The following is a 27,745-nucleotide window of genomic DNA, read 5'->3' on the forward strand; positions in this document are numbered from 1 at the left end:
TCCCTGGCCCCAGCCAGGCACTGACATGGCAGGCAGGCGTCCCTGCCCTTCTGAGACCACCCAGGGACATGACCAACAGCCTGCGCTCAATGAGCACCTGCTGTGTGCTGGGACTCATCCTCAGCACTCCACCTGCGTTACCTCATTTAATGCTCACGACAGCCCTGTAGAGCAGCTGCAGTGGTGAACTGTGCGTATCCTCTGAAGATACAGAGCCCCCAAGGAAAGAATGAGCTCGCTCTGACTCTCTGTTCTTTGGTGGCTGGAGGTCTCCTCCCAGAGCCTTGCCACCTCCCCAGGCAATGAAGAAATGCAACTCTTGTTTGCAGGGTTGGTGAGAATATCCCAGGAGGTGATGTCAAGTGCCTGGCATAGCGGGAGGAACAGAGGACGTGCTCGGGGGGAAGGGTGGCAGAGTGACAGGTCAGGAGTCAGTGAGGGCTGTGAAATATGCTACTCTCCTTCAATGCCCCAAGCTTTCCAGAACTGAAGCCACATGGATGGAGGGACAGAGGGTTCTTGGATGCTGACCCTTGCTGTCAGTGGCCAGTTAAGCTGACCAGAGGTCACCCATGACCCTGGGAAAGGCTGAAAAGGCCCTGCCCTTGGGGTCCATTGGGATCCCAGGGAAGTGTCTTGGGCGTAATGATTAACCCACATGCAGCACTTGGCTTTGAACCTTCCTGCCAGCTGACTCATTTTGCAAATTCTGCTCCCTTGGGAGCGGCTGCTGCCACCTTGCCTGAGATTCCAGCAGCCGGGGTGGGGTGTCCTGGCATTCACACCTGCCCCTGGGAAGCCTGAAGCCGGCACGTGGGGGAGGACTGTGATGGAGGAGACAGCGCTGGACCCCCTGCTGGCCAGTAAGGATGGGGGCTTGGGTTTGGGGAGCAGGGGCAAGGGAGCTGTCACTCACAGCCTGCCCACCTGGGCGTGACACCCACTCTGTCCCTCTTTTTTTCTGCAGAGGGTATGGTGGACCCAGGGAGCCAACTTCCACGCAGTGTCCAGCCCAGCCCAGCTGGGAGAGGGCAGGAGAGGTGCCCCAGGGCAGGCAGGCCCTGGCACTGGGCTGGCCAATGCAGGTGGCTTCCTAAGAGCAGTAACCACCAACTGCAGGGTTTCACAGCCTTGGCACTGTTGACATCAGGGGCTGGATAATTCTTTGTCGTGGGAGGCTGTCCTGTGTATTGCGGAACAGTTAGCAGCGTCAGTGATGCCCCCACACCCTGTTGTAACAACCCCCAAATGTTTCCACGTGGTGCCCAGTGTCCCCTGAGGGTGCAGCCCTCCTCCCTCTGTTGTGGTTACACTGTGCGTGTCTTACATTTCCCGTGTACCAGCTCTGAGCAGAGTCTTTGGCCCATGACACATCTGAGCTCCCCGGGGTCCTACAAGGTTGGTTCTGGTGATGACTGAAGGCTTTGGGGCCACATCCTCTGTGTTCCATCTCAGACCTCTCATTTGCCAGCCGGACTACCTACGACAGGCTGCCACACCTCTCTGAAATGTCATCAGTGAGAGGGGCTAATAATACGTAGCATCTACCCAGAGGACTTTGGGTAAGGACATGGCTGGGGCTCTAAGCACAGGGCCTGGCACCTACTAAATGTTTTAATGACCCCATTTTACCCAAGAGTAAAACTGAGGCCCAGAGAAATTAAGCCGTTTGCCTGAGGGTCACACAGCTGGGTGGGTGAGGGCTGTGAGTGACCCTAGATGTCTCGCTCCAGAGCCTCCAGTGCAGGAAGAGGAGGAGGCAGAGGAGGCGGAGGAGGCGGAGGATGCAGCAGCCCAGGTCCCAGCTGCAGCCCTGCCCTCCTCCCCATGTGTGGAGCTCACGTCCCTCTCTGGGGCTCGGGTCCCTGGTACATGAGCAGATTCTATTATAAACACCGCTCGTCAGGTGGCCAAGTGACAGGCTGTATCTCGTCAATCTTGTCTTAGAGAGGGGCTCCTGCTCAGTGTATGGGGCTCCCTGAGGGCCTTCCTGGCATCAGAGACCAGCTGGGGGACACTTGGGGCCACCTCCTCTGCGGGTGCTGAGTGAGCGAGTGACTTCACTCCATTTATGAGTGAATGAATGGGTGGACGAGGAGGAGGCTGACCAATTTCCCATGGCGCCCGCCCCCTTGAACGCCAGGAATTCAGCTGGGATGTCCCCTCCCATGCAACAAGGGAGAAGGCCTTGCTTAGTGGCTCCTGCTCTGTGCTCCCCTGAGGAAGGTCGGAGCCCCGGGGGAGCTGCCTCCCCAGGGGTTACTTTGTGCCAAAGCTGGACCATCCCCCAGGAATGACCTCCATCTCTGGCCTCTCTGGCCTCCACTGGAAGGAAGTTTGAAGGGTAGAGGGGGACAAAGCAAGGATTTGCAAAACTGAATAAAGTAGCTGAAAAAGGACTAATTTTTATTTTTGGTTTGTTCTCAAAGTGTCAGAGAGCTGAGACAGCGGGAGAAGGAATGTGAATTGAGCAACGAAATGTTTACAAAGGAGCCTCAAATGACTCCAAATTAGTGCCAAATTTTTGAGATCCCTGAACTGAGATTGTCCAAGGACCCATTTCCTCTTCAGTGGCCCTCAGACAGCCACACCAAAATATGGAAGAGGGAGACATGGTGGCATCACTCATTCCTCTGACAAAGTCCCTCCCTAGGCTGTTTGAGCCCTTTACACAAAGTCTGAACCTCCAGGGACGTGGGGGCTCAGATGCCAGTCTTCACTTCTCCCGGAGCCTTCTTGGGCAGCATTCTGTCTAAGAGCTGTGGTGAGTGATACTCCTATGCCAACTGCACAGCCCGTGGACTTTAGACCTGGCCTTGATCACATACTGGTAGCACAGGGGCTGTAACTTGAGGGAGTCTTGGGAGGGCTCCTTGTCATGTCATTAGATACTGCATTCTTAGATCTTCATTCCCTTGTCACCAAGCTCTAGACTCTCAGAGCCTTTGATAAGGTACTTAGATGTGCATTAATTAGTCAGTCACACTCTAGTATAAATGAGGTTAGCCGTGGTCTTTCCTGGTGCCTGCTGCCTGAATGGAAGTGGGCTCCACTCCAGGATGTTGGACAGCCATGGCAAGGGGTGTGGGAGCCATAGGAAGGGTCCCTGACAAGGGCTAGAGAACACAGCTGCCAGAGATGAGCCATGCCCCTTCTCCAGCTGCCACCAAAGGCCCCAGATTTCTCTTTCAAGGCCATGGGTAGGGACAGGGTGGAGGCTGAGAAGTATGGTCAGAAGATCATAGGACCTGATCTGAGACACGGCTCTATCCTTCAGCTCTCAGCTGCCTCATCTGGAACATGGGTATGAGACGCCTGTGAGGAAGGGTTACACATGGCAGCATTGTTCCTGGTGACATCCACTGTCTGATGCCAGAGATGGGAAAGGCCTCCCTCTGACTGTCTGATGCCAGAGATGGGAAAGGCCTCCCTCTGGCTACAGCCTCCATTTCCTCTTTAGATGGAGAACCTCAGTATCTGACTCTGCTGGGAAATCGTGTCTCTTTTTTCCCCGAGAGGACAAGTTGTGAAATCCTCCTCTGGGTTCTTAGGGAAGGAGAAAGAGGCAGCTTGGGAGCTTCATCCCGGCCATTCTCTTGCCATCCTCACCCAGATGGCAGGAGAATGGCCAGGATGAATCAGGTCGCCCCTCACCAGTCAGAGAAGGGTCTCTGAGGGAGGGAGGGGAATTACTACCTTCAGAAGGGGGTGTGGTATTCTCAGGATTTCCAAGAAAATCTCTGTTAACAGGAAATGCAAACAAATAGGAAGATAGGCAGGGAAGGAGGGAGGAAAGGAAGAAAGCCTGAAGTCCTTTCTCCTGAGGACACCCCAAGATGGTGATGCTATGCATGCAAAGCCTAACCAGAGCTTTACAGAACCAGCACACCCAGCTGCCCAGTTCAGGGCTGGGGGACCCACAGCCCTGGGGTCTGCATCTCAGCCACCGGGAAGTAAGGACAGAGCTTGGTTGGTACACACCATGGGGGTGAAGACCTTCAGAGGGTCACCAGCCTCATCGATCAGTCTTCATGTGAATATCCTATCAGGAAACATTCAAGAGGCCAAGGCCTTGGCTGGCACTCTGGACACAGGGGTTATTTGCTTTAGCAATTATTTCATAAAGGTCCAAAGTGAAGTGTTATATAAGAGGAACTCTGTGATCTCGGAAGGTCACTCCTTGTCTCTGGGGCTGTTTGCTCATCTCTGTTATGATGAGGGAGGAGTTCAACGGTCACCTGGCAGGGAGAGGGAACCAAGGGAAGGCCTCTGTGGATTCAGCAGCAAGAAGCAGACATGCTACCTTTAAAAAGGTGGAAGTCATTATCTCTCATATGAAAGAAGTTGAGAGGTGGGCATTCCAGGATTCCAGGGCTGGCAGGGGTTTCATGTAGTCATCAGAAGTCCAGGGCTCTTCTCCCAGGCTGCTCTACCATGCTCCACCCAGGCATCTACCTCATGGCCCAAGATGGCTGCTCAAGCTCAAACCATCAGATCTATATTCCACCCAGCAGGAAAGAGAAAGGGCAAAGAAGTGTACTCTCTCTTCCTGAAGGTTGCCAATATATTTTCACTCATTTCTACTGGTTTAAATTTAGTCCCATGGCCACACCTAGCTGCAAGAGAGGCCAGGACATGCAGTTTGGGTTCTAGGTAGTCACATGTCGACTAAAAAACTAGGGAAATTTCTTATTAAGAAAAAGACAAAGAAGGTCGGGCACATGGGCTCACACCTGTAATCCTAGCATTCTGGGAAGCCATAGCAGGAGGATTGCTTGAGTTCAGGAGTTTGAGACTAGCCTGAGCAAGAGTAAGACCGCCTCTCTAATAAAAATAGAACAACTTGCCGGACATTGTGGCAGGTGCCTTTAGTCTCAGCTACTCAGGAGGCTGAGGCGGGAGGATTGCTTGAGGCAAGGGTTGAGGTTGCTGTGAGCTAAGATGACATCAAAAAAAAAAAAAAAAGAAGAAGAAAAGGAAAAGAAAATATCTTTTCCTTTTTGTCTTTTCTTTTGCTTTCTCCTCCCCTTCTTTCTTCTCCTTTTTCCTTTTTCAGATACCCAGCCTTTCCCCACTGGCTGCTTCCCTGACTGCTTCCCAGACCATAGTTTGGGTTGCAGGAGGGGACTGCATTTGCAGAGCCCCAGTAGGGGGCTGCCGATTAACGCAGAGTTAGCTTTGCTCCCCCCTGTGTGCCTGTGACCCCCTCCTGTCTCAGATCTCAAAGAGGTGACTTTCACCCCACTGAGCCATCCTTACCTACCGTGCAGAGAACCAGACACGACTACTTTGGGAGGATGACTCCCATCAAATAAAAAAGCAAAGGCAAGTTCAGAGAAACTGGCCTAGCATGCCGGGGTGCTCGCCCCACAGGCCATGCTTGGAAACACCAGCAGCATCTCAGTCTGCGTGTGCAGAATTAGCTGTGTGTGCCCACGCTGTTTTTTAAGTGAACACACAGTCCTTTGGCTGATTGCAAGGGCTGCTGCAAATGCACAGGCAGGGACACTGACTCAGCCCTGCAGCAAGCGCCTCACAATGGAACTGCTCATTTCCTGGGTGAGTGTGAGCACGCACACACTGCTGTGTGTGTTTCCCCTTTGGAAACGGTCGAGTGCTATAATTAACCTCCTGTGTATCATCTTCCTGGAGCTGTAAAACGATTCCTGGACCTATCGGATCGTCTTTGCTGCTTTCAGTCTGTACTTCATGTGTAAATACACTGTATCCTCATATACTGGGCTTGTGCCTGACGACACAGGTCATAAAACAGCCCTGCACCTGCAGCCTCCACCAGCGCTGCTGAGAGAGCTGAGCGTGGTGTGTGAGCGACAGGCCACCTGTCGGGCCCTTGCGTGGCTATCCCTCCCCCGCCCCCCGGCATCTGACCACTCTCTGTCTCTTCACCTTCCTTCATTTGCCCGTGAGCCCTCCTGGCCATCCAGCACGATGCATTCGTTTATTCTCTTTCTCCCCCATAAACAATTTCTACAATAGCAGAATTTTTATTTAAAAAATCACTGTATCCTCAGCACGTAGGCCTTTCTGAACGCTCAATTAATGCTCGTTGACTGACGTCTTCAACTTTTCTAAATATTTTCTACTGGCCCTGAAAGACTCTATTCAAGATGAGTAATCCATTTAATCCCCCCGTCTAGCAAGTTGAGGGAATTATTCTTCCGAGGCAGGATGGGAAGCCATAGCCTATTTTATCACATGCGTCTACATTCCATCTTGTTCTAAAAGGATTGTGAGGTAGCTTACCAAAGGATTAAGAATGCCTCAAAAAATAAAATAATTCAGAAGTTCATAATGAAGAAGTCAGGGCAGGAAAAATAAGGTTTGGAAAGTGAGATATTAAAAATAATATTTGGGGGCGGCGCCTGTGGCTCAGTGAGTAGGGCACCGGCCCCATATGCTGAGGGTGGTGGATTCAAACCCAGCCCCGGCCAATCTGCAACAGAAAAAAAAAAAAATAGCCGGGCGTTGTGGCGGGCGCCTGTAGCCCCAGCTGCTTGGGAGGCTGAGGCAAGAGAATTGCGTAAGCCCAAGAGTTAGAGGTTGCTGTGAGCTGTGTGACGCCACGGCACTCTACCCAGGGTGGTACAGTGAGACTCTGTCTCTACAAAAAAAATAAAATAAAATAATATTTGGGATCTGGGAGTGGTGGCTGGCACCTGTAATTCCAGCACTCTGGGAGGCCAAGGCAGGTGGATTGCCTGAGCTTATGGGTTCGAGACCAGACTGAGCCAGAGCAAGACCTGGTCTCTACAAATAGCCGGGCATTGTGGCAGGTGCCTATAGTCCCAGCTACTCAGGAGGCTGAGGTAAGAGGATCCCTTGAGCCCAATAGTTTGGGGTTGCTGTGAGCTGTGATGCTGCGGCACTCTGCCAAGGGTGAATGAGTGAGACTCTGTCTCAAGAATAATAATAATAATAATAATATTCAGCAGTTATAGATGGTTACTGTGGGCAAGGCAGACTGTTCCCCTGTTTTTGGTCACTTTCTATCCATGGCGAACATTAGGGTAGGCCCCAGAATGGATGTGCACCTTACAGATAAGGAGACTGAGACACAGAAAGGAAAAGGGCGTTTGCCCAAGACGGCTGAGCTGGTTGAGGCAGGTGGGTGTGAATCACTAGTCTCTTACCCAGCAGAACTACATGTCCTTATCCCTGACACCAGGATCCAGGCACGTGGGGCCCACCTGTGGGTGGCATGGTGCCCTAAGCATTCGCTCAGAGCACCTCTTCAAGGCATCTCTGAGCCTCTTAGTTCTAGGAGGGAGGCCCAAGCCATTACAATTACAGTGTCCATGCAAACAGGCCATGCCCATCACTCAGAAGGAAGATGTCTGTGACCAACAGCCTCTGGGCAGAACTACCAGCTCTGCACTATAGATCGGGGTTCCTGACTCCAAGCAACAAAAATGGAGTCTGGTTCCTATCTGAAAAAGAATGGGATGGAAGGCTCTGTGAGAGGCAGAACAAGGGCAGCCTGGGACGGCAGTGAGTGGGAAGCACAAGTGTCCACCCCTCACATACACACTGCTGCAAGACAGCCCTGGCAATACACGTGGCTGCCACAGCGGCTGGATAGCACCCAGAGGATCAGGGCTCACCCTCACGTGTCCAGAAGCTGAGCCACTCACAAGAGCATCTGATTGGCCAAGGTTGGGTCACATGACTACAGCCCAGTTGCAGGGAGATGGAGCTGCAGACTTCACATCCATCCATAGAGTGGGCTCTATCCCCACCAATAAGACACCCAGTGGGGGGATTCCCCAGTGGAAAGGGGAGTGAGGTGCTGGGTCCCTTCCCCAACAAGATCAGTGCTCACCACACCCTCCCTAGGAGTGCAGGGAATACCCTCCCAGGGCTCACTAAGAACCACAGGGGCTTCTTCAGAGCAGGAGATGATTCCCTGTTCGTGGAAGGCAGCCACCCTGCTCACCAGAGATGATGGGAATCTTTTAGACTGAAGTTAAAAGAGGGGCCAGATGTAGCCCATCAGCATCACTCAACTTGTCAAACCAACTCTGGTGCAGGTGACAACACAAGACTCATGTTCTGTGTGTGCAGTCCCAGCTGGGGGGTGCCAGTTCCCACTGCCACATTCAAAGACCATGGAAATGGTCTACATGCTGCAAACAGTCAGGTTCCAAACCATGAAAAGTCCTGCCCAGGCCTTGTGCTCCCTGCCCACAGTGCTGGCCTGTGAACCCAGGCGTGCTGCTAACTGAGAGAGAGGCCTGCTGTGCTCCAGCTGGCAGTGATCTAACAGATCGACCAGCAAGTGGGTTGGGGTCAGGGAGACTACCCCCAGCCCACTGCCTGTGCAGCTGACAAGGAGTGACAGGGCAGCCTGCTGCTGGGAATATGGCCGGCAGACCTGTTCTGAGGGCTAGGCTATGGTTGAGTCTCTGAGAGTGTGATTTGTAAATTAAATGTGTCATCAGGTGGCCTGGGGACACGGATTTACCCTCCCTGTTTTCAAGGACAAAGGAACCAGGGCTGTCCCCTGAGACAAGGCAGCGCCATGGTTCTGTGCACCCGAGACCCACGTCCCAGAGCATCGTGGGCGGAAAGTCTCAATGGGCTGAGCCCTTTGGAGACATCTGAGGTCTGGGTTTGCCTTTCCTTCTCAGATTCCCTCCAAGTGTCTGGGAAAGTGTTATCTCCCCTCTCCAAGGAGGGTTTATGAGCAGTTCTCTCTGAGAGCTGTTATCATTTGTATGCTGTGGCTGATAAGGGCCAAGGAAAGCTTCCCAAAGGATCACTCAGGGTTGCTGAGGGCCCTCTGGAAAAGAGGCCTGGCCCATGGGGCAGCTTGACCTGAAAACTGACATCTCTGAAGCCCATGTTAAAGAAGAAGGAGAGGCACTTGGGGAAAACTCTGCTCCCTTATGCAAAGGAGCCTGAGTGACTTTGGGCTTTGCCCCCTGGTTCTTGGAAGTGGTGACATTCCCGGCCACCCTATGGGTCATTTTACCAGGCTGCCACCTCTGCTCAGAAGAAAATGATGAATGTTTTTGTTGGCAAAGCACCTCAGAAGTCTCCAGCCTGAGACGCAGACTCACCAGGTGATTGCAGCCCTCCTTGATTGCCCTATTTTTAAACTACACTGGGTGTGGAGTTTCGCTTCTCTTAAGAGGCATCTTCCCATCGACTCCTGAATGAAAGCCCGATAGCTCTATTCCGGACTGATTGAATATTCCTGTGACCTTTCCAGGAGACAAGCCACGTGCATTCAATTATAGAAGGGACTTTATGAATCTACCATCTTCGAATAACTTAGAAACATATTTATAGTTCGTAATCTCGCCTCTGCTTTATGCCAGGAGCCTTGGCATCAGTGTTATTTACAGAGTAAATAACACTGTTATTAAGGCTGTGTTTTCTTTGATTGAATATTAAGCATAAATATTTGTGCCATTAATTAGAGTCCATTTAATTCCAAAACCTTGAGCACCTCAGGCAGCCTCCAGGGGTAAACAGGCCACTAAATGTTAGTCAGACCTGGAAGTTTCCTTGCTGAGTCCATCCAGAGGCCTTTCACTGGCCTCAGTGCTGCAAACAAACAAAGAAATGGAAGGTGGAGGAGCGGTCAAGGAACCCAGAGCCCAGATTTTGAATGTGGTAAATTACGGGGACTGAATATGGGATGTTTTCCTATTATTTCTATATCTTTCTTATTATTCCTGGTAATAATGTGTTGCAACTGGTACATTGTGTCCATCCATGCTAATTCCAAATTCCAGAGAGATAAATGGAAGATCAATATGGTACTGCAGAAAGAGTTCTAGAAATTTCTAGAATCAGTTTGGCCTAAGTTTGAATCCAAATTCTGCTGTGTGGACTTGGGCAAGTCATTCTCCCTCTCTGGGTCAGTTTCTTCAGCCGTAAATGGAAAGAATAATCCACACCTGTGTGCTTTAGGGAAGACAGATAAAAATAACAAAAGTATGTCCTTCTGGCTGTCTTGCAAGGCCAACATCTCTGAGCCTAGGGCCACCTCCCAGCCTCTTAACAGCCAGGTAACAAATGGGGGGCTCACAGTGTCAGCTCACAGAACCTGTGTAACACAGAAGCTATTGCCTTTTCCCCCACCAAAGGCAGCAGCCCAGCTGCTAGCATTCTGCAAAACTCTTTCAGGTGCACAGGGAACTGATTTGAGGTGCCTCAGAGAGACCTGCCAATCAGGGAGTTGCAGCACTAGACTTTGACTTCTCTTGGAGTCTTTTTGGGGCTGGGCAGGTCCTGTGCGTGGCCCTCTGCACCACTGCACTTACCCAGACATAGTGCAGGATGGGACTCAGGGCTTCCCAGTGTTTCTAGGTAGAAACGCACATTAGTGGGGTCTTGTTTGTTTGTTTGGTTTGGTTTCTTTAGACCGGAGTCTCATTCTGTTGCCCAGGCTAGAGTGCTGTGATGGCAGCCTAGCTCACAGCAACCTCAGACTCCTGGGCTCAGGGAGTAGCTGGGACTACAGGCACCCACCATGAAGCCCAGCTAATTTTTCCATTTTTAGTAGAGACAGGGTCTGGCCTGAGCTCATGAGATCCACCCAGCTGGGCCTCCCAGAGTGGTGGGATTGCAGACGGGAGCCCCCACGCCCAGCCAACATTATGGTATTTCTATTGGGCTTTACTCAACTACGGTCTGTTTATGGTGAATGATTCTTATTTTCCACTTCCAGTAATGATACTGGGTTCTTTAAAAATGAATTTTGACAAGCCCTAAAAACGGAAGAAAATTCTGGTACGTGCTAACACACGGATGAACCTTGAGGACATTATGCTGAGTTAAATAAGCTACACACAAAACAGACTGATACTTCACGGTTCCACTTGGGTCCCTGGAGGAGTCAAATGCGTGGGGACAGAAGATAGAATGGTGGGTGCCAGGGATGGGGTGGGGGGTCCCTGGTGTTAAGTGGGAGCTGTTTTCAGTTTTACGAGATGAAGAGATCTGGTGGTGGATGGTGGCCACGACGACTGCACAGCCCCGCGAATGTGCTCGTGCCGCTGAGCTACACATTTAGTGGTCAAAATGATAAAAAAATCTATGCTATGTATATTTTTCCACAACTAAAAAAATAAAACATTTGAAATCAGGAGCTGGATTAAAGAAATATGTAAAATAAATCATGACACAGGAAGATTGAGAATCCAGTTCAAATTAGGGATGTGGAGCTGGCCTGGCCAATGCTGGGGAAACGCCGGTTTCTACTTCACAGCACAGCAGTGAGAGCGGACTCTGGGGCCAGGATGTCCAGATTTCAGTCCCAGCTCTCCCAGTTACTACTGTGTGACCTCAGGCAAGGAACTTTACCTCTCTGAGCCTCAGACTCCTCCTCTGTAAAGTAGGAATGATAGTCGCATGTGCCATAGAGAGCTGCCACACAGATCCGATGAGCTGATATTTATAAAGCGTTTGGAACGGGGCCTGGCACACAGTAAGTGCTCTCTAAGTGTTTGTTAAATAAACAGACTTTCCTAAGAGAAGCACAGGCGGACAGCTTGTCTGTCTGAGGGCCCCTCTGCAAGCCAAGCTGAGGGAGGGAAATGGCTTCAGCTATACGACCCCGGTGTCACTCGTCCCCCGGTGCTGATATGTGGGGAGCCCCCATATCAGCAGTGAGCAGCTGCCGAGAGGCCGGGTGGGGGAAGTTCCCCAGCTGAAGCCGACTCGGGCCTCCTGCTCTCAGGCGGGCACAGCCACTGAGCCCTCTGCCAGTCCCACCCCGCCCTGTGCCCACCTCTAATCCCTTCTAAGGACCCATCGGAAACAGGCCAAATGTCTGTCAATGAGCAAACGGATAAATAGGTTGTAGTTCAGCCGTACCGTGGGTACTATTCAGCCAGGAAGAGAAACGAAGTTCAGATGCCTGCTGTGGTGTGGAGGAGCCTCAAAATGCTGACGGAAGCCAGACACAAAAGACCATATGACAGATGACTCCGTTTATGTGAAATACCCACACCAGATGAACCCAGGGTCCCGGGGATTGTCAGAGGCTGGGGCAGGGCAGGAGTTTCTACTTTTACTCTGGAGTGATAGAATATTCTGGAACTAGACAGAAATGTGTTGCTCAACATCGTGAAGGTACAAATGCCTCTAAATTGAGCATTTTTAAATGGTTAATTTTATGTTACGGAAATGTCACCTCAATCATTTTTTTTTAATTAAAAAGACGTCCCTACTAGCCCTGCCCAGAGCGGCCACCAGGGCCCCCCTAACTAGCCAGCCCACTCCCCAGGCTCACCTGTTCCCGTCCCTGCCCTGGTGCTCCCCCATCTCTGGGTCTCCACCCAGACTCTGCCAGAACCCCCTAAAGTTACCCTCCACCTGGAAAATCTACCCCACTGGCCCCAAGTCAGGGGACACTACCGGCTCTAATCTGCTCCTTAGGAGCTGGCTGGCACATCAGCCTTCCACCATGTCACCCTGTCTGACTGAGCTAAGGATGACCCAGGCAATGGTGCCCTATAATCCCTACGATGCACCAGGTTCTGGGCTGGGAGTTGGATTCTTGTCCCAGTTCCACAACAGCTACCCTGTTTCCCCGAAAATAAGACAGTGTCTTATTTTAAGGTGTGCTCCCAAAGATGCGCTAGGTCTTATTTTCAGGGGATGTCTTATCGTTCCTGTAAGTAGGTCTTATTTTCAGAGGATGTCTTATTTTCGGGGAAACAGGGTATTACCGAGGCCCATTTTACAGGTGCACAAACCAAGGTGCTGAGAAGTAACTTGTCCAAGACATGATTGGGGCCCCTCTCTGTTCAACTGCTGAGGCCCTGGGCTCCACTCACTTCCCCCTCCCCTTGCTTACCTCCTCGGTAAGTGCCTCCCATTCCCCCACCAACCTGAGTAAGGGTCCTCCCCATCATAGGTCCTCAAAGCCAAATGGAACTGGAAACAGCCTCCCCAGCCTGTGAGAAATCAGCATTTAAGTGACCCATGACTTGTATGTGTTCTGATGACAAGTGGCAGTAGAGGTGGGGTGTGTGTGACAATGTGCGTGTCACCTGAGTAGGTGATGCACTGAGAGGTATGTGGCCACAGGTGGTGTGACTGTCACCTATCAGCTCTGGTCTCTGACATCTCTTGAGGCTGAGCAGCATTTGGGAGCAGGGAAGACCTTGGTGCTGCCGCTGCTGCTGCTGGTGGCTTTGGTGAGTCAGCTGCAAGCTCAGGGACTTGAGCTTGTCCCAGTGGGGCCAGGGCCTCACCCAGCAAGGCCTATTTTAGACTGGGGCCGAGCCCTCAGGATGAGCACTGGCCCCAGCCTCACCAAAAGCAGCCTTCTCTGCCTCACAGCCTTGCCGAAAAGGGAAACCATTTTCTGTAATTATAAGCATTGTGTGCCGTGATTACTGTAGTCTGTAATGATGGCTGTGTGTTGTAATGACAGGAGTGCCACCTCCCCAAGGCAGGCCACTTGCCCGCTCTGTGGGACATAAATATCTCCCTGGTCTTTAGTTTCAGAGGGGCTGCAGCATAGTGCTCCCTGGAACTGAACTGGGGGGCTCTGGATATTTCTCTTCCAGGCCACCCCATCCCTATGTGGGCCACATGGGCAGTCCAGCCTGGCATCACTCTCTTGTGACAACATTTACCAAAATAGCAGCTGAGACCAATCTTCTTAAAAATGAGTTGGTTCAGGTATTTACTAAAATATCTTGTTAAACGTCTGGGTCTGTGGACTGGCATTTTTGGGTATGTTGGGCACAGCTGAAGGGTTTTATCTGCACCCAACTTAATTGGAGCCAAGAAAATGAAAAAAAGAAAAAGTGGCTTCAATAGGAATGAATCAACATCTATTAATGGCTGTTTAACATATTTCTGCTAATAATAATGCATTAAATAATGTGCATTTTAAAGCTGGCTAAATATACAATAGTCCCCAAAAGGTAAACAATGGCAGTTAAAAATAGTCTCAGTAGGTATTTACTCCCCCCCCACCCCGAGCCTTTTGGCTTACAGTTCATCATTCCAGGGGTAAGAATTCTAAAATTTTCTCTGTATTTACATAACTGAGCAATTGCTATGTATCATATTGGCTATCAGAGTCTTCCAAGAAAAATGAGTTTTTATCTGGACTCATGCACAGCACTGGTGAGAGGGAGAAGCTCTGTGACGATGATGGTGCCCTCCTGGGGCAGGCGTGTGGGGTACGTAGCACGTGTGTCTTGGGGCCTCTTGGCAAGCTCTCCACTGGGTGCCTTCTGTCCACAATAAGAAGTCCCACCAGGTGCAGCGTCCCCCAGATTCTCAGTCCAGACTGAATGAGATGATACTACTGCCTCCTTGAGGCTCCTGCCTTGAATCTCCTTCCCTTTTTACACCGTGTACAGTGCTTGCAAGGGGCAGGGAAGGGGAACCCAGCAGGAAACATTTCTTTGTGGTTTTGCTGCTCTCACCATTTTCCACCCAGGGCAGTGTCATTGGGTACCAATCCCAGCAGGCCGGCAGGGACCAGGGAGGGCTGTTCACACTCCACCCTCATCCCTTCCACATCCGTGTGCACATGGTCTGTCCCCCAAGGGGTGGCTGGGTCTGTCTTCCCCAGGGTCCAGCCGAAGCTGGACTCCTTGTGGTGCTGCCTTAGCAGGTGATCCATGGGCCCCAGGCCACTCCTTTGACGTGCAGAAATTGTCAGATGACCTTACAAAAGTTCAGGCCTCTGGCTGGGTCCACCACAGCCCCTCCTGTGGGCAGGGAGCAGCTCAATGTTTTGTTTATGATGATCCACCTCTGAATTTATTGTATTTATCTGGAGATGTCACAGGAGTGAGGTTTGTAGATACACAGAGAGGCGCCATCACCACCGTTCTCCACGCCCTCCCCGGGTGCCCACACCTCTGCTGTCTGGAGGATGCTGAATTGCCAGACCTTGGTTTCTAAACATGGCAGGGCTGAAGAGTGGTCCCTGCTGGCTCCCTGCCCTGAGCCCGGCTGCGGGGAGGGCCCTGAGGTGGAAAGGAATGAGGGCCAGGGATGTGAGTGAGAGCCCCTGCCTGGACCCCTGGGTGTCCCCTGACCAAACTCTCTTAGCTTGGTTAATCATCAAATAACAGGATTTTATTTCTACTTCGGGGCAGTTCGCTCTTTGGGTAGATTCCTAAATTCCGCATAGGCTGGGGATGGGGGTGGGGCGAAGATCTCTCCGTTCAAGGTCAGGCCCTGCACTGCACTGTAACCTCCAGCTCCTTTCCACCTCTGGCTACAGCCCTCTCGTCTGACAAACTGACAGTAATTGATTAGGGTCCTGCCGCCTGAGGGAGGGGGCCAGGGCACTCTACAGATGTGGGACCACTTGTGTCCAAAGCCGCGCCTGGCTGCGTCCACGGCCCCCCTTAGTCAATGCCTTTCCCTGGGGCCCTGGCCAAGGGCACCTCGCGAGCCGCTCAGGGCCCCACTGCCCCCTCGGACTGATAAGACGGTCCGGCGGAGCCGGTGGAGACGCGCCCCGCGCAGCGGGAGGCCGGGGGCGGGCCGGGACCGCGGGCCCAGCTCGGGGCTGCTCCTAGTCCCCAGCGTCCCGCTCGCTCACTCGCTAGCTCCGTGACCCGGTGGCCACGGGGGAGGCGCGCGGGGCGGGTCAAGGGCGGTGTCCGCAGGTAACCTTCAGGAGGGCGGGGAGGCCGCCGGGACCCCCGGACCCAAAAGCCGAGGGGGAGGAGTGCGCGGCGGTGCGCGAGGGCAGCCAACTTTGGCTTTGGCGCGCGGCTTCGCGTCCTGCCTCTGGGGAGGAGGGGGACTGTCCCCTGCCGAGCTGGGCTCGGACCCTGGCCCTGGGAGAGCCGCCGCAGACCTCGAGAGGTGACTTCGTTGTTCCCGCTCCGGGACCCCGAGCGCCCAGGACGCACCAGACCCAGGCAGGGAACCGCGCTGCGACATGCAGAAGGGCGACATCGGCCTGGAGGGGCTGTCCCCGGAGGAAGACCCCGCAGCCCGTGAGTATCAATGACGGCAAGGGGGCGTAGGACAGTAAGCGCCGCTGCAGCTGCATCTGGGACGCCGGGGGACCACGGCGCACCGGGGACTGAGGGACGCTTGAGGACGAGGAAGCAGGGACCCCCGTCTGGTGGCGGGGACTGTCCGCGCGGCTCCCGGGGGAAGACGAGAGGGGAGGGCCTTTGTCGGTGGCAGGTCGACGGGGCACCAGCAGATGACAGACACAGCGCCAGGCCGGGCAGGGGCTGGGGGCGGCCGCTGGGCCCGCGGGGCTGCTCCGATCCCGGGGGAGCGTGACCCAGCGGATGCGAGGGTTTCGGATGTTTTTACAGGCGCTATTAATACGCATAATATTTCCGTGCTATTCTGGAGATTTATTTGCGATATAAAGTAACTACTATGACTTGAAATCATAATGGAAATACTGCTGAGGAACTTATACAGCCCGGAGACAAATGAGGCTTGGACGAGAGACGGGGAGGAGAGTCCCCGAGTTCCTCGGCCGCTCCCTGCGCATAAATCACCGTCTGGGATATTTTTATACTAATAATTTTAAAATAAATGACCCAGGCAATGTTTCTTGGATGATTTTTCCTCTCCCAGTTCACAGGTTATTAAATGAGCCTCAGCGTGGGGTAGCGACGGGGCAACAACACGCGGCTGGTTTCCTTTAATTACTCAGCTCTCGCCCTGGTGAAGCGCCCTGGTTGGGATTCCGCGCCCTGCAATCAGGACGCCACCGCCAACCCGGGGCTGCTAACTATAGCATGGGAAGCCTCCTTCTTGTTCGCGCTCCCTCCCTTCCTCCCCTTTTTTCTTTTTGGGTTCCCATGGAGGAACTTAGTCTGACATGTGCCTTTTGAGCAGCCAGATTTGGCTTTTTTCTAGAAGCAATGTTGTGCACCTCATCAAAGTCAAGGTTCAGGGAAAGAGAGAGGGGGCCCTGCCAACCAGCGAGTGGAGAGGGCAGCTGTCACGGCCTGGCGCGGTGGCCAGGCGCGGTGGCCAGGATGGCTTCCTTAACCAAACACGTAGAAACAGCCCAATAACCAGCTGGGAACAAGAGCTCAAACTCACCGTTCACAAACCTTCGGCCAAGCTCTGGGCAATGTTTGCCGTGCTTTACACACTTAGCCTCGTTGTAACCCTCTGAGGAGGGGACACGATCAGCCCCACTGTACAAAGAGACTGAGGCCACACTGTGGGTAACTGGAGGGACCAAGTCTGGAACTGGGGATGTCTCAGCCCAGCTCCAGAGGCTGCAGCCCTTCTCTTACCCTGCACCCTCAGGGAGAGTAACCCAATGACATAGCTGAAATCAAGGAAACTGTTTCCTGTGGACAAGAGTGTCCCATGGAGGCCCGTACTTTGTGTCCATGGGGTCTTTAAGCTGGGGCATAGGCTGTGTCTCAGATGTGAGCATCTGGAGCCTTCTTTAATGGGGGATCTGAGCCGTCATCACAGACAGATGACCACCCCAGCCCTCGCTGCTGGAGTGCAGGCCCTTCTGGGCCCTTTACCTGCTTCTGGGCTGCATGGTAGGTAGTGTCTTGCTCTGGATATCAGAGAGGTCAGAAGTGAGACCCTACGACTGGCCCCAGGCTCAATTCCTGTGTTTGCCACCAGGTACATCAAGGCATGCCAAAGATGGCTTGCCAAATCTCTGGGGCAGTGTTTTTCAACCTTTTCATCTCTTGGCAAACTTGAACATATAGTTAAACTTCTGTGGCACCCTTAAATTATGTTGATCAGAATATAATTACTGTGCTTTTAATGTCTTTCGAAAATAATTTAATTAATGATCTTTAAAATTTTTTGTGGCACACCTATGATCTTCCCACGGCACACTGGCTGGAAATCTCTGCCCCAGAGCATCATGCCACTCTTTAGCTCTTTTAATGTCATTCAGATCCAGAGGTTGCCATGGCATTTGCCAGTAAATAGGAAACAAAAAAGCCATAGAGTTGGAGGACAGAAAGAGTTCTGAGGTCTCTCTTTTGTTCTGACGCTGGCTCCACGGCCCTGAGAGGGGAAGGTTTGCAGGGCAGTGCCGCCCTGGAGAGCCAGGATTCCAGAGCTGACCTTCCAGGTCTGAGTCCCAGCCCTGTGGCCGTGGCCAACTTACCTAACTGCTCTGTGCCCTCTGTAAAGCCTAGAGGGTTGTCAAGAGGATGACATGAGTCAATAGCCGAGGAGCTGGCTCTGTTCTGTGCATGAATGGCCACTGTCCCCCTGTTATCATCATTCACATCCTCACTATGCACTTCAGTCCATACAACCCAGTTGTGAAGCCAAACCCAGCATCCTGCAGGTGTCCTACAGCTTACTCTAAGTCCTTCTTGTTCTCACTAAGCCCATAGTCCCAGGGAGCACTCGGTTGTTACCAATGCCTTCCAACAGTTCCATAGTTACTTTTTAAAAAGCTGTTTACCCGTAGCTCCTGGTCTGCACTTCTCACAAGGGCAGGTGGAGTGAGGGGTGAGGCCTGCAGCATCCTCCTCTGGGCATGTCTTCCCAACTCACTTCTGCTCACCCCTCAAAAACCGGGCTGAGACATCCCTTCCTCTTGCAAACCAGCCCCCTGTATGGCTCATAGGGAGGGAGGGAGAAAAGAAAGGAGGAGAAGGGAAGAAGGAAGGAAGGGAGAGAAGGGAAGAAGGAAAGAAGAGAGGGAAGAAGGAAGGAAGGGAGAGAAGGGAAGAGGGAAGGAAGGGAGGAAAGAAGGAAGGAAGGAAGAGAGAAGGAGAGGGCAGGAAGGGAGAGAGGGAGGGACAGAGGGAGGATGAAGCACTAGCCCTTCGCAGGGCAGGGAAGCAGGCTGTGGCATCTAAGGGGGTTGTGACCATTGTAAGTAGGGCCGCTGGGGAAGCCCCTGGAGAGGTGTCATGGGAACACAGCTGAAGGAGGTGAGGGAAGAGCATTTCAGGCAGAGGGAACAGCTGGTGCAAAAGCCCAGCATCCAGAGATTTCAGAGTGTGCCTGGTGGGTTCAGGGACCAGCCAGGAGACAGGCAGGGAGAGTGCAGGGAGGGAGCAGAGGGTCCCAGAGTCTGTGGCCACTATCATCCCTTGGGCTGGGAGACTCCCTCCCTAAGAAGAATCATAGGAAGGGCCAGACATACATTTGGACAGGATCTCTCTGGCTGCCCTACGGAGAACAGATGGAAGGAACAGGGCAGAGGCCTTGCAGATGCAGCTGTGAGATGCTGTGACCTGGGTGAGGGGAGCAGGGAAGGCTATGTCCTGAGGCTGTTTGGAAAGTAGAACCCACAGAAACTGTGGGCACATCAGATTCAGGGGCTGAGAATAGGGAAAGCAGCAAGGATGGCTCCAAGGATTTGGATTGAGCAGCTGGAAGAAGGAAAGGTCAGAGCAGGTTTAGGTGAGGACAGGTGGGGAGGGTGGCTTGTTTTCTGGGGTTTTTTAAATTATGGTAAAGTATACACCTTAACATTTTAATCATTGTAAGTGTACATTTCAGTGGCATTAACTATATTCACATTGTTGTGCAACCATCACCACTATTTCCAAAATTTTGTCATCACCCCAGATAGAAACTCTGCATCCATTAAACAGCACCTCCACTTCCCTCGTTCGCCCCTGGGATTACAGGTGTCTGCCACAAACCTGGCTATTTTTTTGTTGCAGTTGTCATTGATATTTAGCAGGCCTAGACTGGGTTCGAACCCACCAGAACACTACCATGCATCCCCAGTGCATATGGCCAGCACCCTCACCACTGAGCTACAGGTGCCAAGCCTCTGGTTTTAATTTTTATATTTAGGTCACTAATCCACTGCGAGTTAATTCTGGTGTATGGAGTATGATAGGGGTCCTCCTTCAGTCTTTTTCATGTGAATATCTGGTTGCCTCAGCAGTAGTTGTTGAACTACACTGGGGGTTGCATTTGAACATGTAAATTACAGCAACCATAAAAGTTGATGCTTAGACTGATCCTGCATACCAGCTATCATTCAGAGCACCTGGTGTATACGAGCTGTGCTGTGGACACTCACAGGATACTTAGTGCTGACTTGAAGGCCAGATGCTGATTCCCCTATTGATGGCAGGGGTAGGAATGACCCATCTGGTGCGGGGGGGAGCATGTCCCTGGCCTCTGTCACTAAATAAAGAGTCTGGATGGAGGCCTTGCCCCGGAGACCCCCATGCCACCTGCAATTATGGGGAAGTCTCAGTTGTAGACAGTGCCTGATGCTCTGTGGAAATGGTCATGCAGTGAGTTTCTCTTCTTTACTGGAATGTAAATAATAAAGGAAACTATCTTCTATCTCTGCAGTCAAATGCATAATTCAATTCTAATTCAGGAGATAGGGATGCATCTCCTTTAGGACAGTTACAGCACCAGGTGCTGGGGATACAATGTAGTCACTGTACCAGAAGATGGGATACAAATGAGCAGAGTCAGCCGCTGTGATACAGTGTAGCACGGTTCCCCAATGAGCAGAGTCAGCCGCTGTGATACAGTGTAGCACGGTGCCCCAATGAGCAGAGTCAGCCGCTGTGATACAGTGTAGCACGGTGCCCCAATGAGCAGAGTCAGCCGCTGTGATACAGTGTAGCACGGTGCCCCAATGAGCAGAGTCAGATGCTGTGATAGAGTGTAGCACGGTGCCCCAATGAGCAGAGTCAGCCGCTGTGATACAGTGCAGCACGGTGCCCCAATGAGCAGAGTCAGATGCTATGATACAGTGCAGCACGGTGCCCCAATGAGCAGAGTCGGATGCTGTGATACAGTGCAGCACGGTGCCCCAATGAGCAGAGTCAAATGCTATGATACAGTGCAGCACGGTGCCCCAATGAGCAGAGTCAAATGCTATGATACAGTGTAGCACAGTGCCCCAATGAGCAGAGTCAAATGCTATGATACAGTGTAGCACAGTGCCCCAATGAGCAGAGTCAGCCGCTGTGATACAGTGTAGCACGGTGCCCCAATGAGCAGAGTCAGATGCTGTGATAGAGTGTAGCATGGTGCCGCAATGAGCAGAGTCAGCCGCTGTGATACAGTGTAGCACGGTGCCCCAATGAGCAGAGTCAGCCGCTGTGATACAGTGCAGCACGGTGCCCCAATGAGCAGAGTCAGATGCTATGATACAGTGCAGCACGGTGCCCCAATGAGCAGAGTCGGATGCTGTGATACAGTGCAGCACGGTGCCCCAATGAGCAGAGTCAGATGCTATGATACAGTGTAGCACGGTGCCCCAATGAGCAGAGTCAGATGCTGTGATACAGTGTAGCACGGTGCCCCAATGAGCAGAGTCAGATGCTATGATACAGTGTAGCACGGTGCCCCAATGAGCAGAGTCAGCCGCTGTGATACAGTGTAGCACGGTGCCCCAATGAGCAGAGTCAGATGCTGTGATACAGTGTAGCACAGTGCCCCAATGAGCAGAGTCAGATGCTGTGATACAGTGTAGCACGGTGCCCCAATGAGCAGAGTCAGATGCTATGATACAGTGTAGCACGGTGCCCCAATGAGCAGAGTCAGATGCTGTGATACAGTGTAGCACAGTACCCCAATGAGCAGAGTCGGATGCTGTGATACAGTGTAGCACGGTGCCCCAATGAGCAGAGTCAGATGCTGTGATACAGTGTAGCACAGTACCCCAATGAGCAGAGTCGGATGCTATGATACAGTGTAGCACGGTGCCCCAATGAGCAGAGTCAGATGCTATGATACAGTGTAGCACGGTGCCGCAATGAGCAGAGTCAGATGCTATGATACAGTGTAGCACAGTGCCCCAATGAGCAGAGTCAGCCGCTGTGATACAGTGTAGCACAGTGCCCCAATGAGCAGAGTCAGCCGTTGTGATACAGTGTAGCACAGTGCCCCAATGAGCAGAGTCAGCCGCTGTGATACAGTGTAGCACGGTGCCCCAATGAGCAGAGTCAGATGCTGTGATACAGTGTAGCACGGTGCCCCATTGAGCAGAGTCAGCCGCTGTGATACAGTGCAGCACGGTGCCCCAATGAGCAGAGTCAGCCGCTGTGATACAGTGTAGCATGGTGACCTGAATGAGCAGAGTCAGCCGCTGTGATACAGTGTAGCACGGTGCCCCAATGAGCAGAGTCAGATGCTATGATACAGTGTAGCATGGTGCCCCAATGAGCAGAGTCAGCCGCTGTGATACAGTGTAGCATGGTGCCCCAATGAGCAGAGTCAGCCGCTGTGATACAGTGTAGCAAGAGTCAGACTCTGTGATACAGAGTAGCACGGAATGAGCAGTGTCAGACACTGTAATACAGTGTAGCACGGTGCCCCAATGAACACAGTGTCAGACACTGTGATACAGTGTGGCACGGTGCCCCAATGTATTACAGTGTCAGACACTGTAATACAGAGTAACACTGTGCCAGGAGCTGAGACACATCCTAACCACAGGACAGGATGTGAGGGTGCAGCTTAGCTACCATCTCTGCTCTTGGTGTAGCCTGTGTGGATTTACATTATGATTTGTGTCGTGGAGCGTTTCTAATTCTGGCTAAATAAGCTCAGTGTGCTTAGCATGGGCCCACCCCAGTGGCCCAGTCCCCCTCACCTCTGTGCTGCAGCTGTGGGGGCTCAGCTTCCACCACCCTCCCATCATGTAGCAGGTTGGATCTTAGTTAACTGCACCCACCTCGTCTGCCTCCCTAATGGACTTGGTCCACTCAGTGGCAAGAACTGTCTCATTCATTCCTCTACCCTAGCGCAGGGCCTGGCCATGGCAAGCCTGGTGAAAGTCAGATGGGTGGCTGATGGCTGGATGAATGCAAGGATGATGGATGAATGGGGGAAGGATGGGTGTACGGATCAATGATGGATGGATGGATGGGTGGATGATGGATGGATGGATGGTTGGTAGATCGATGGATGGTGGATGGATAGATAGATTGATGGGAGGTGGTAGCTGTCAGTTATGCTAAACTCATTCTGTCCCAGGCACTATCACAAGCCCTTTACTCGTGTATCCTCCTGTAATACTCACTTGTTACCTGGTATTGCGGAGCCTCTTTAGACAGACTAGAAAACTGGCACAGAAAGAGCAAGGAGGCTCTGCGCCCGTAGCACAGTGGTTGTGGTGCCAGCCACATGCACCGAGGCTGGCAGGTTCGAACTTGGCCCGGCCCAGCTAAACAATGACAACTGCAACAACAACAACAACAAAATAGCCAATAATTGTGGCAGGTGCCTGTAGTCCCAGCTACTCTGGAGGCTGAGGCAAGAGAATCACTTAAGCCCAAGAGTTTGAGGTTGCTGTGAGCTGTGATGCCACAGCACTTTACTGAGGGCGATGTAATGAGACTCTGTCTCGAGAAAAAAAGAGCAAGGGCTACGCCCAAGCTCACACAGCCAAGGGTGTTCTGTGCATCAATCAGGATGGGTCTGCCAAGCCCTGGCAGATAGGAGAGGACCCTGAAACTCCCAGACACTGAGAGACAAGGCCTGCCAGGGCTGGAGATGATAGGAGGAGAAATGGGTCTGCTCTCTGGCTCCAGGCCTGGGGCTGCCTCACTTCCCTGGGAAGAAGACAGACCCCTTTGATGGCTGCTGCTGCTGGCAGCCGCACTAGAGAGCCTGGTGTGTTTCCTGAGATCTTCACACTCCCCACGCCGGCCTCTGCAGCGTTGTTCACCACTCCGCCTTCAGCACCGGGCACATGTGCCAGGGTTGTCATGCTGTGTAATGAAGTATTAAAAGCCTTCTCAACCTTTACAGATCCATTTGACAATAGTCACATGGCCATTAGGTAGACAAATTGCTGGTTTCGTGTATTTAGCCCCTGAAGGGGACTGACATGCCCAGTGGAGGCCTTCCTGGTAATTTCCACTTCCTTTCTCGTGGCAGCCCATAGGGACATTTTGCTCCCCTCGGGGCATTTTGTCATGATTCAGCTGGACCTGGGGCCCCACATGCAGCCGAACCCCAAAAGAAATACCAACCCCACCCTTACGGGGCCAACTGCCACCTCCAGAAAACGGTCCCTATCTCCAGCCACGCCTGTTTTCCTCTGGGTGTGGTATGCAAACATTGCCCTTGACACTCAAGATTTAATCCTTTCCCTTTTACACTCAATTAGGATTATTTCTGCCCACATATGGCCTCTGGTGTATAATGATTTCTTAATGCATTTACATGGCTCTTTGACACAGAATTCTTAGCGTGGTGAAAACAGAGCTATCGATGTGAGCTATTAGAAAGGCAGCACCGAGGGGCATAATTTTTATTGCGTTGAGTTTCCTGGAAAGTAAACAGCCAGGGATTAGAGCAGATTGGGAGTCCAGGGTGACAGGGGCATGGGGAGAGACCCCTGGGCTGTGTTCTGGCTCCTGCTTGCAAACTTTGTCAAACTTTTGCCTCTCTGCTGGGTCTGGGCCCCTAAGTACAGCTTGCTTCCTAATCCCAGCTCCATCCGCAGACCTCTCCAGCCCACATCTCTTATTTAAGTCACAAAACTATGGGTGGCACCTCACCCCTCTAGCTTGTGCCCCCACCATCAGCCATCTGCCTGGTACAGGTGGGGCCCTTCACAAGCATTTCTCAAATCTGTCCACTGCTCTCCATGTCACCGGACAAATGAGCTGATTTTATCCCTTCTGTCTTCCTTCATGGCCTCCCCCAGCCCTTCCCCCAGCCCAGCCCTGCTGGGCAGTGCACTTGCCTCTCCACATCCACTTCTCACCCTCTCTGTGCAGCCTCGCTGCCCTACCTAGAACCCTGACCCTCTCTTCCTGCCCTGGTCTCGCCCTCTTGTGCAGCCCCTCAGCCAGAGCTCCATCGTCCTCTCCACCGTCTGCCACCTCCTCAGGCCCTCCCTGACGACCTGTGGCCAGTGTCCTCAGCACCTGGCTCCTCGAACGTGGGCCCTGACACAGCCGCCCCCACATTTATTTTCATGAGTATTGGGTCAGTGTTGCTCTCCCCTGCACTGGATCAAGTTCCAAAAGGCAGCTCAGGCTTGTTTTTGCCAGTTTGATTTTATACCCCCAATGTGTCCTTATGCCCCCACAACCAGACCTGCAGGAGATCTGGGCAGTGCACAGGCCAGCTCCGAGCTCAGGTTTCTGAAGACCCCTGGGAAATGAACACACCACTGTGCCCCATTGTCATGCTGTATGATAAAGCAATTTGAAGGGATAATTGTCTCAATCCAGAGAGTGTCCTGTTATTAAAAGATGCATATTCATGTGTGCAATCTCTTCTCCTTGGATGGATGGGTGGATGGATGGAGAGATGGAAGGTGGGAGGGAGAGAGAGATGCCTCTACATATTTTAATATAACTTCTATAGATACCAATATAGAGATATATTTATGGTAACAATTGCTTATTTTCGCCCATTTAGCAACCAAAGCCTGGTCCTAATGCCCTTTAATGCTTGGTAAATTCCTTGCTTGCATGATTTGTCCAATGCCAGCAAGAAAACTCATACGAGGCCTGGCTTGGGGTTATCACAGCAAAAATAGCCCCCAATCGGCCTTCTTTGCATGTTACATCTTCCAAGTCAGCCGGTTGGTTTTGTATTTTCTGTGACGTAGGAGAGGGGGTTCCCAGGCTTTTCCCAGGCTCCTGGCCACTGGGATCAAACAGCAGGTGTGATTAGGGCTCACCTGCTCAGCCAGCACACACTCCAATCAGATAATAATCTTCACCATCATTTCTCTATCTTTGTTTAAATAACCTTTTTCTTTCAGAATGAGTTTAGGTTTATAGAATTATTGTGAAAATGTACATAAAATTCCTGTGTCCCCCACACCTGTTTCCCCTCCACGTGACATTTTACATTAGTGTGGTTAGTAACAACTAATGAACCAACATTGGCACATTTGTATTGACTAAAGTCCACAGTTTGTGAAGATGTCCTTGGCTTTTCCTGACACCCTTTTCTGTCCCAGGAGTCCATCCAGAACACCACACGGCATGCGTGGCCCTGTCTCTCTGGGCTCCTCCTGTTTGCCTCAGGGGCTCACACTTCCCTGCTGTTTGTCACCCTTGGCAGTCGTGGAGGGCTACCCCGGTACTTCACAGACTGTGCCTCAGCTGGAGCTTTCTTCCAAAGCCCCATGATTTGACCGGGGTTCTCAGTTTGGGGGAGGAAGGCCACAGCAGTAAAAGCCATTGTCATCACACGGTATCCAGGGCACCTGCCACCAGAGCTGGTGTTGACGGGGTCACCTGGCTGAGTGACATGGTCACTCGTCAGGCTGCTTCTTTCTCTTTGTAACATTGCTGTTTGGAGTTCTAGAAGTTTCCTAGCAGATTCTGGAAGGTTTTAGAACCATTTTGAGCTGACATCGCTGAGCCATTCTCATACTTCATTCCCTCTTGACTGGTATTTCCCTTATGACACCGATAGTTCATGGTAGTTATAAAGTAAATAGTATATGACTAGGAGAAAAACTATTTAAAACTCTCCCTTGGCCAAAGCTCTGTGGGTGGCAGAGTTTGCAGCTGAGCGATAAGTTGAGTCTTGACCTTAAGTGACTACCTCACATACCCACGGAGGTGTCATTTCCAAGGGACAAATAGATAATCGTGTTACTGATTTTAATAGTTACCAGAGCAGGTGCTTTTCTCCTTTTAAAGAGGCTAGTAAGTGGCCTGGATCCCCTCCAGAGACCCCTGAGTTAACCAGGCCCATTCTCCTCCCGGTATTGATTCAGAGAGTTTGAGTGATATTCCTAAGGTCACACAGCAGTTTGGTGGCAGGAATAGGTGTGCTGATTCTGAGTCTAGCCTTCTCTCTCCTCTACTCCCAAATTGACTGGGGAGGTTACAGTTTAAGGATGATTATGCTTGAAAATCCCATAGGAAGGCCATATTGGAGAGGAACATTTAAAAGAGATTGGCACCTCAAGTGAGATTAGCAGCGGTGCCCAGCTCTGCAGCTGAATGCCAGGTGAACTTCCAAGCTTGGGCTTAGAGAGGGCAGTGTGTGTGAAATGCACAGAGATGCCAAGGTGTGGGCTGAGGTCCCCAGGCCCAGAGGCACCAGGACATGAGACCTTAATGAGGAACAGTGGGTTCACCTCCCTCAACTCAGCACCCTGTGGGGCATCTGCTCCCTGGGGGGTGTGTGGTGGGTGGAACCACCTGCAGTGTTCAAAGTTTTGCTTTTATCATTGCTCTTTCAGGAGAAAGCAACCATTTTAGTCAGATCCAAATACATTCACTGCACTCACAAGAGGAATACAGACGGCGCCCAAAGCACACCCCGGGCTGGGTCACATTTTAATTAACTCGGTCTTTTTAAAAATTATCTTGCCTTTCTGCCCTCCCACCTCTACTCCAATCAAGGACTACAGTCAGTTTATACATATGGGTAAAATATAAGAATATAAATTAACATCAAGAGGGAAGAAAAACTGGAAGATGTCAGGGATGGAGCTAGAGGGCCCAGGAATGAGCCCCAGGCCCACAGCAGGCAGCACTTACCTGCTGGTCCTCTGGGCCACAGAGCCAGGAAATGAAAATCAAGCCATGGTTCAGGAAAGCCTCACCTCCAGCCATTCCCCATGGTGGCCACAGGGCCTTTGCACAGGTGTCCTCCTGCCCTGGCTCACCTTTTCCTCTATGTCTCCTCATCCTCTTGTCTCCTGAACAGAGAGACCCTCCAGGCTCACTCCTTCTAGCTAGGAGTGTCCCTTAGCCACTGTCCTAACACATGTTCCTCTCCTTTGTCACACTGACCACACTGTGTAATCAGACATTTCAAATGGAGGTGCAATTTACATGTAGTCAAATGTCCAGATGCCAAGCAAATGATTCAATCAATTTGAACACAAATG

The 27,745-nt window shown here is 51.9% G+C and overlaps 1 protein-coding gene across 9 annotated transcripts in view; it reads left to right on the plus strand.

Moving 5' to 3' along the window:
- Nucleotides 1–706: 706 nt before the first annotated feature.
- The window catches only part of ANO1 (anoctamin 1), a 177,276-nt gene continuing 150,237 nt past the window's right edge, over nt 707–27,745 (plus strand). For 2 of the 9 annotated variants that reach the window (XM_053560134.1, XM_053560136.1), the window contains exon 1: nt 15,502–15,959. In XM_053560134.1, coding sequence (XP_053416109.1) covers nt 15,902–15,959 — 58 coding nt within the window. In that variant the 5' untranslated portion in view covers nt 15,502–15,901. Of the gene's footprint in view, nt 864–15,493; nt 15,960–27,745 lie in introns of those variants that run through there. The other 7 variants (XM_053560128.1, XM_053560132.1, XM_053560129.1 and 4 more) reach the window with 7 other exon arrangements.

This window comes from Nycticebus coucang, chromosome 14 (genome assembly GCF_027406575.1).
Source record: "Nycticebus coucang isolate mNycCou1 chromosome 14, mNycCou1.pri, whole genome shotgun sequence".
Taxonomy (NCBI): domain Eukaryota; kingdom Metazoa; phylum Chordata; class Mammalia; order Primates; family Lorisidae; genus Nycticebus; species Nycticebus coucang.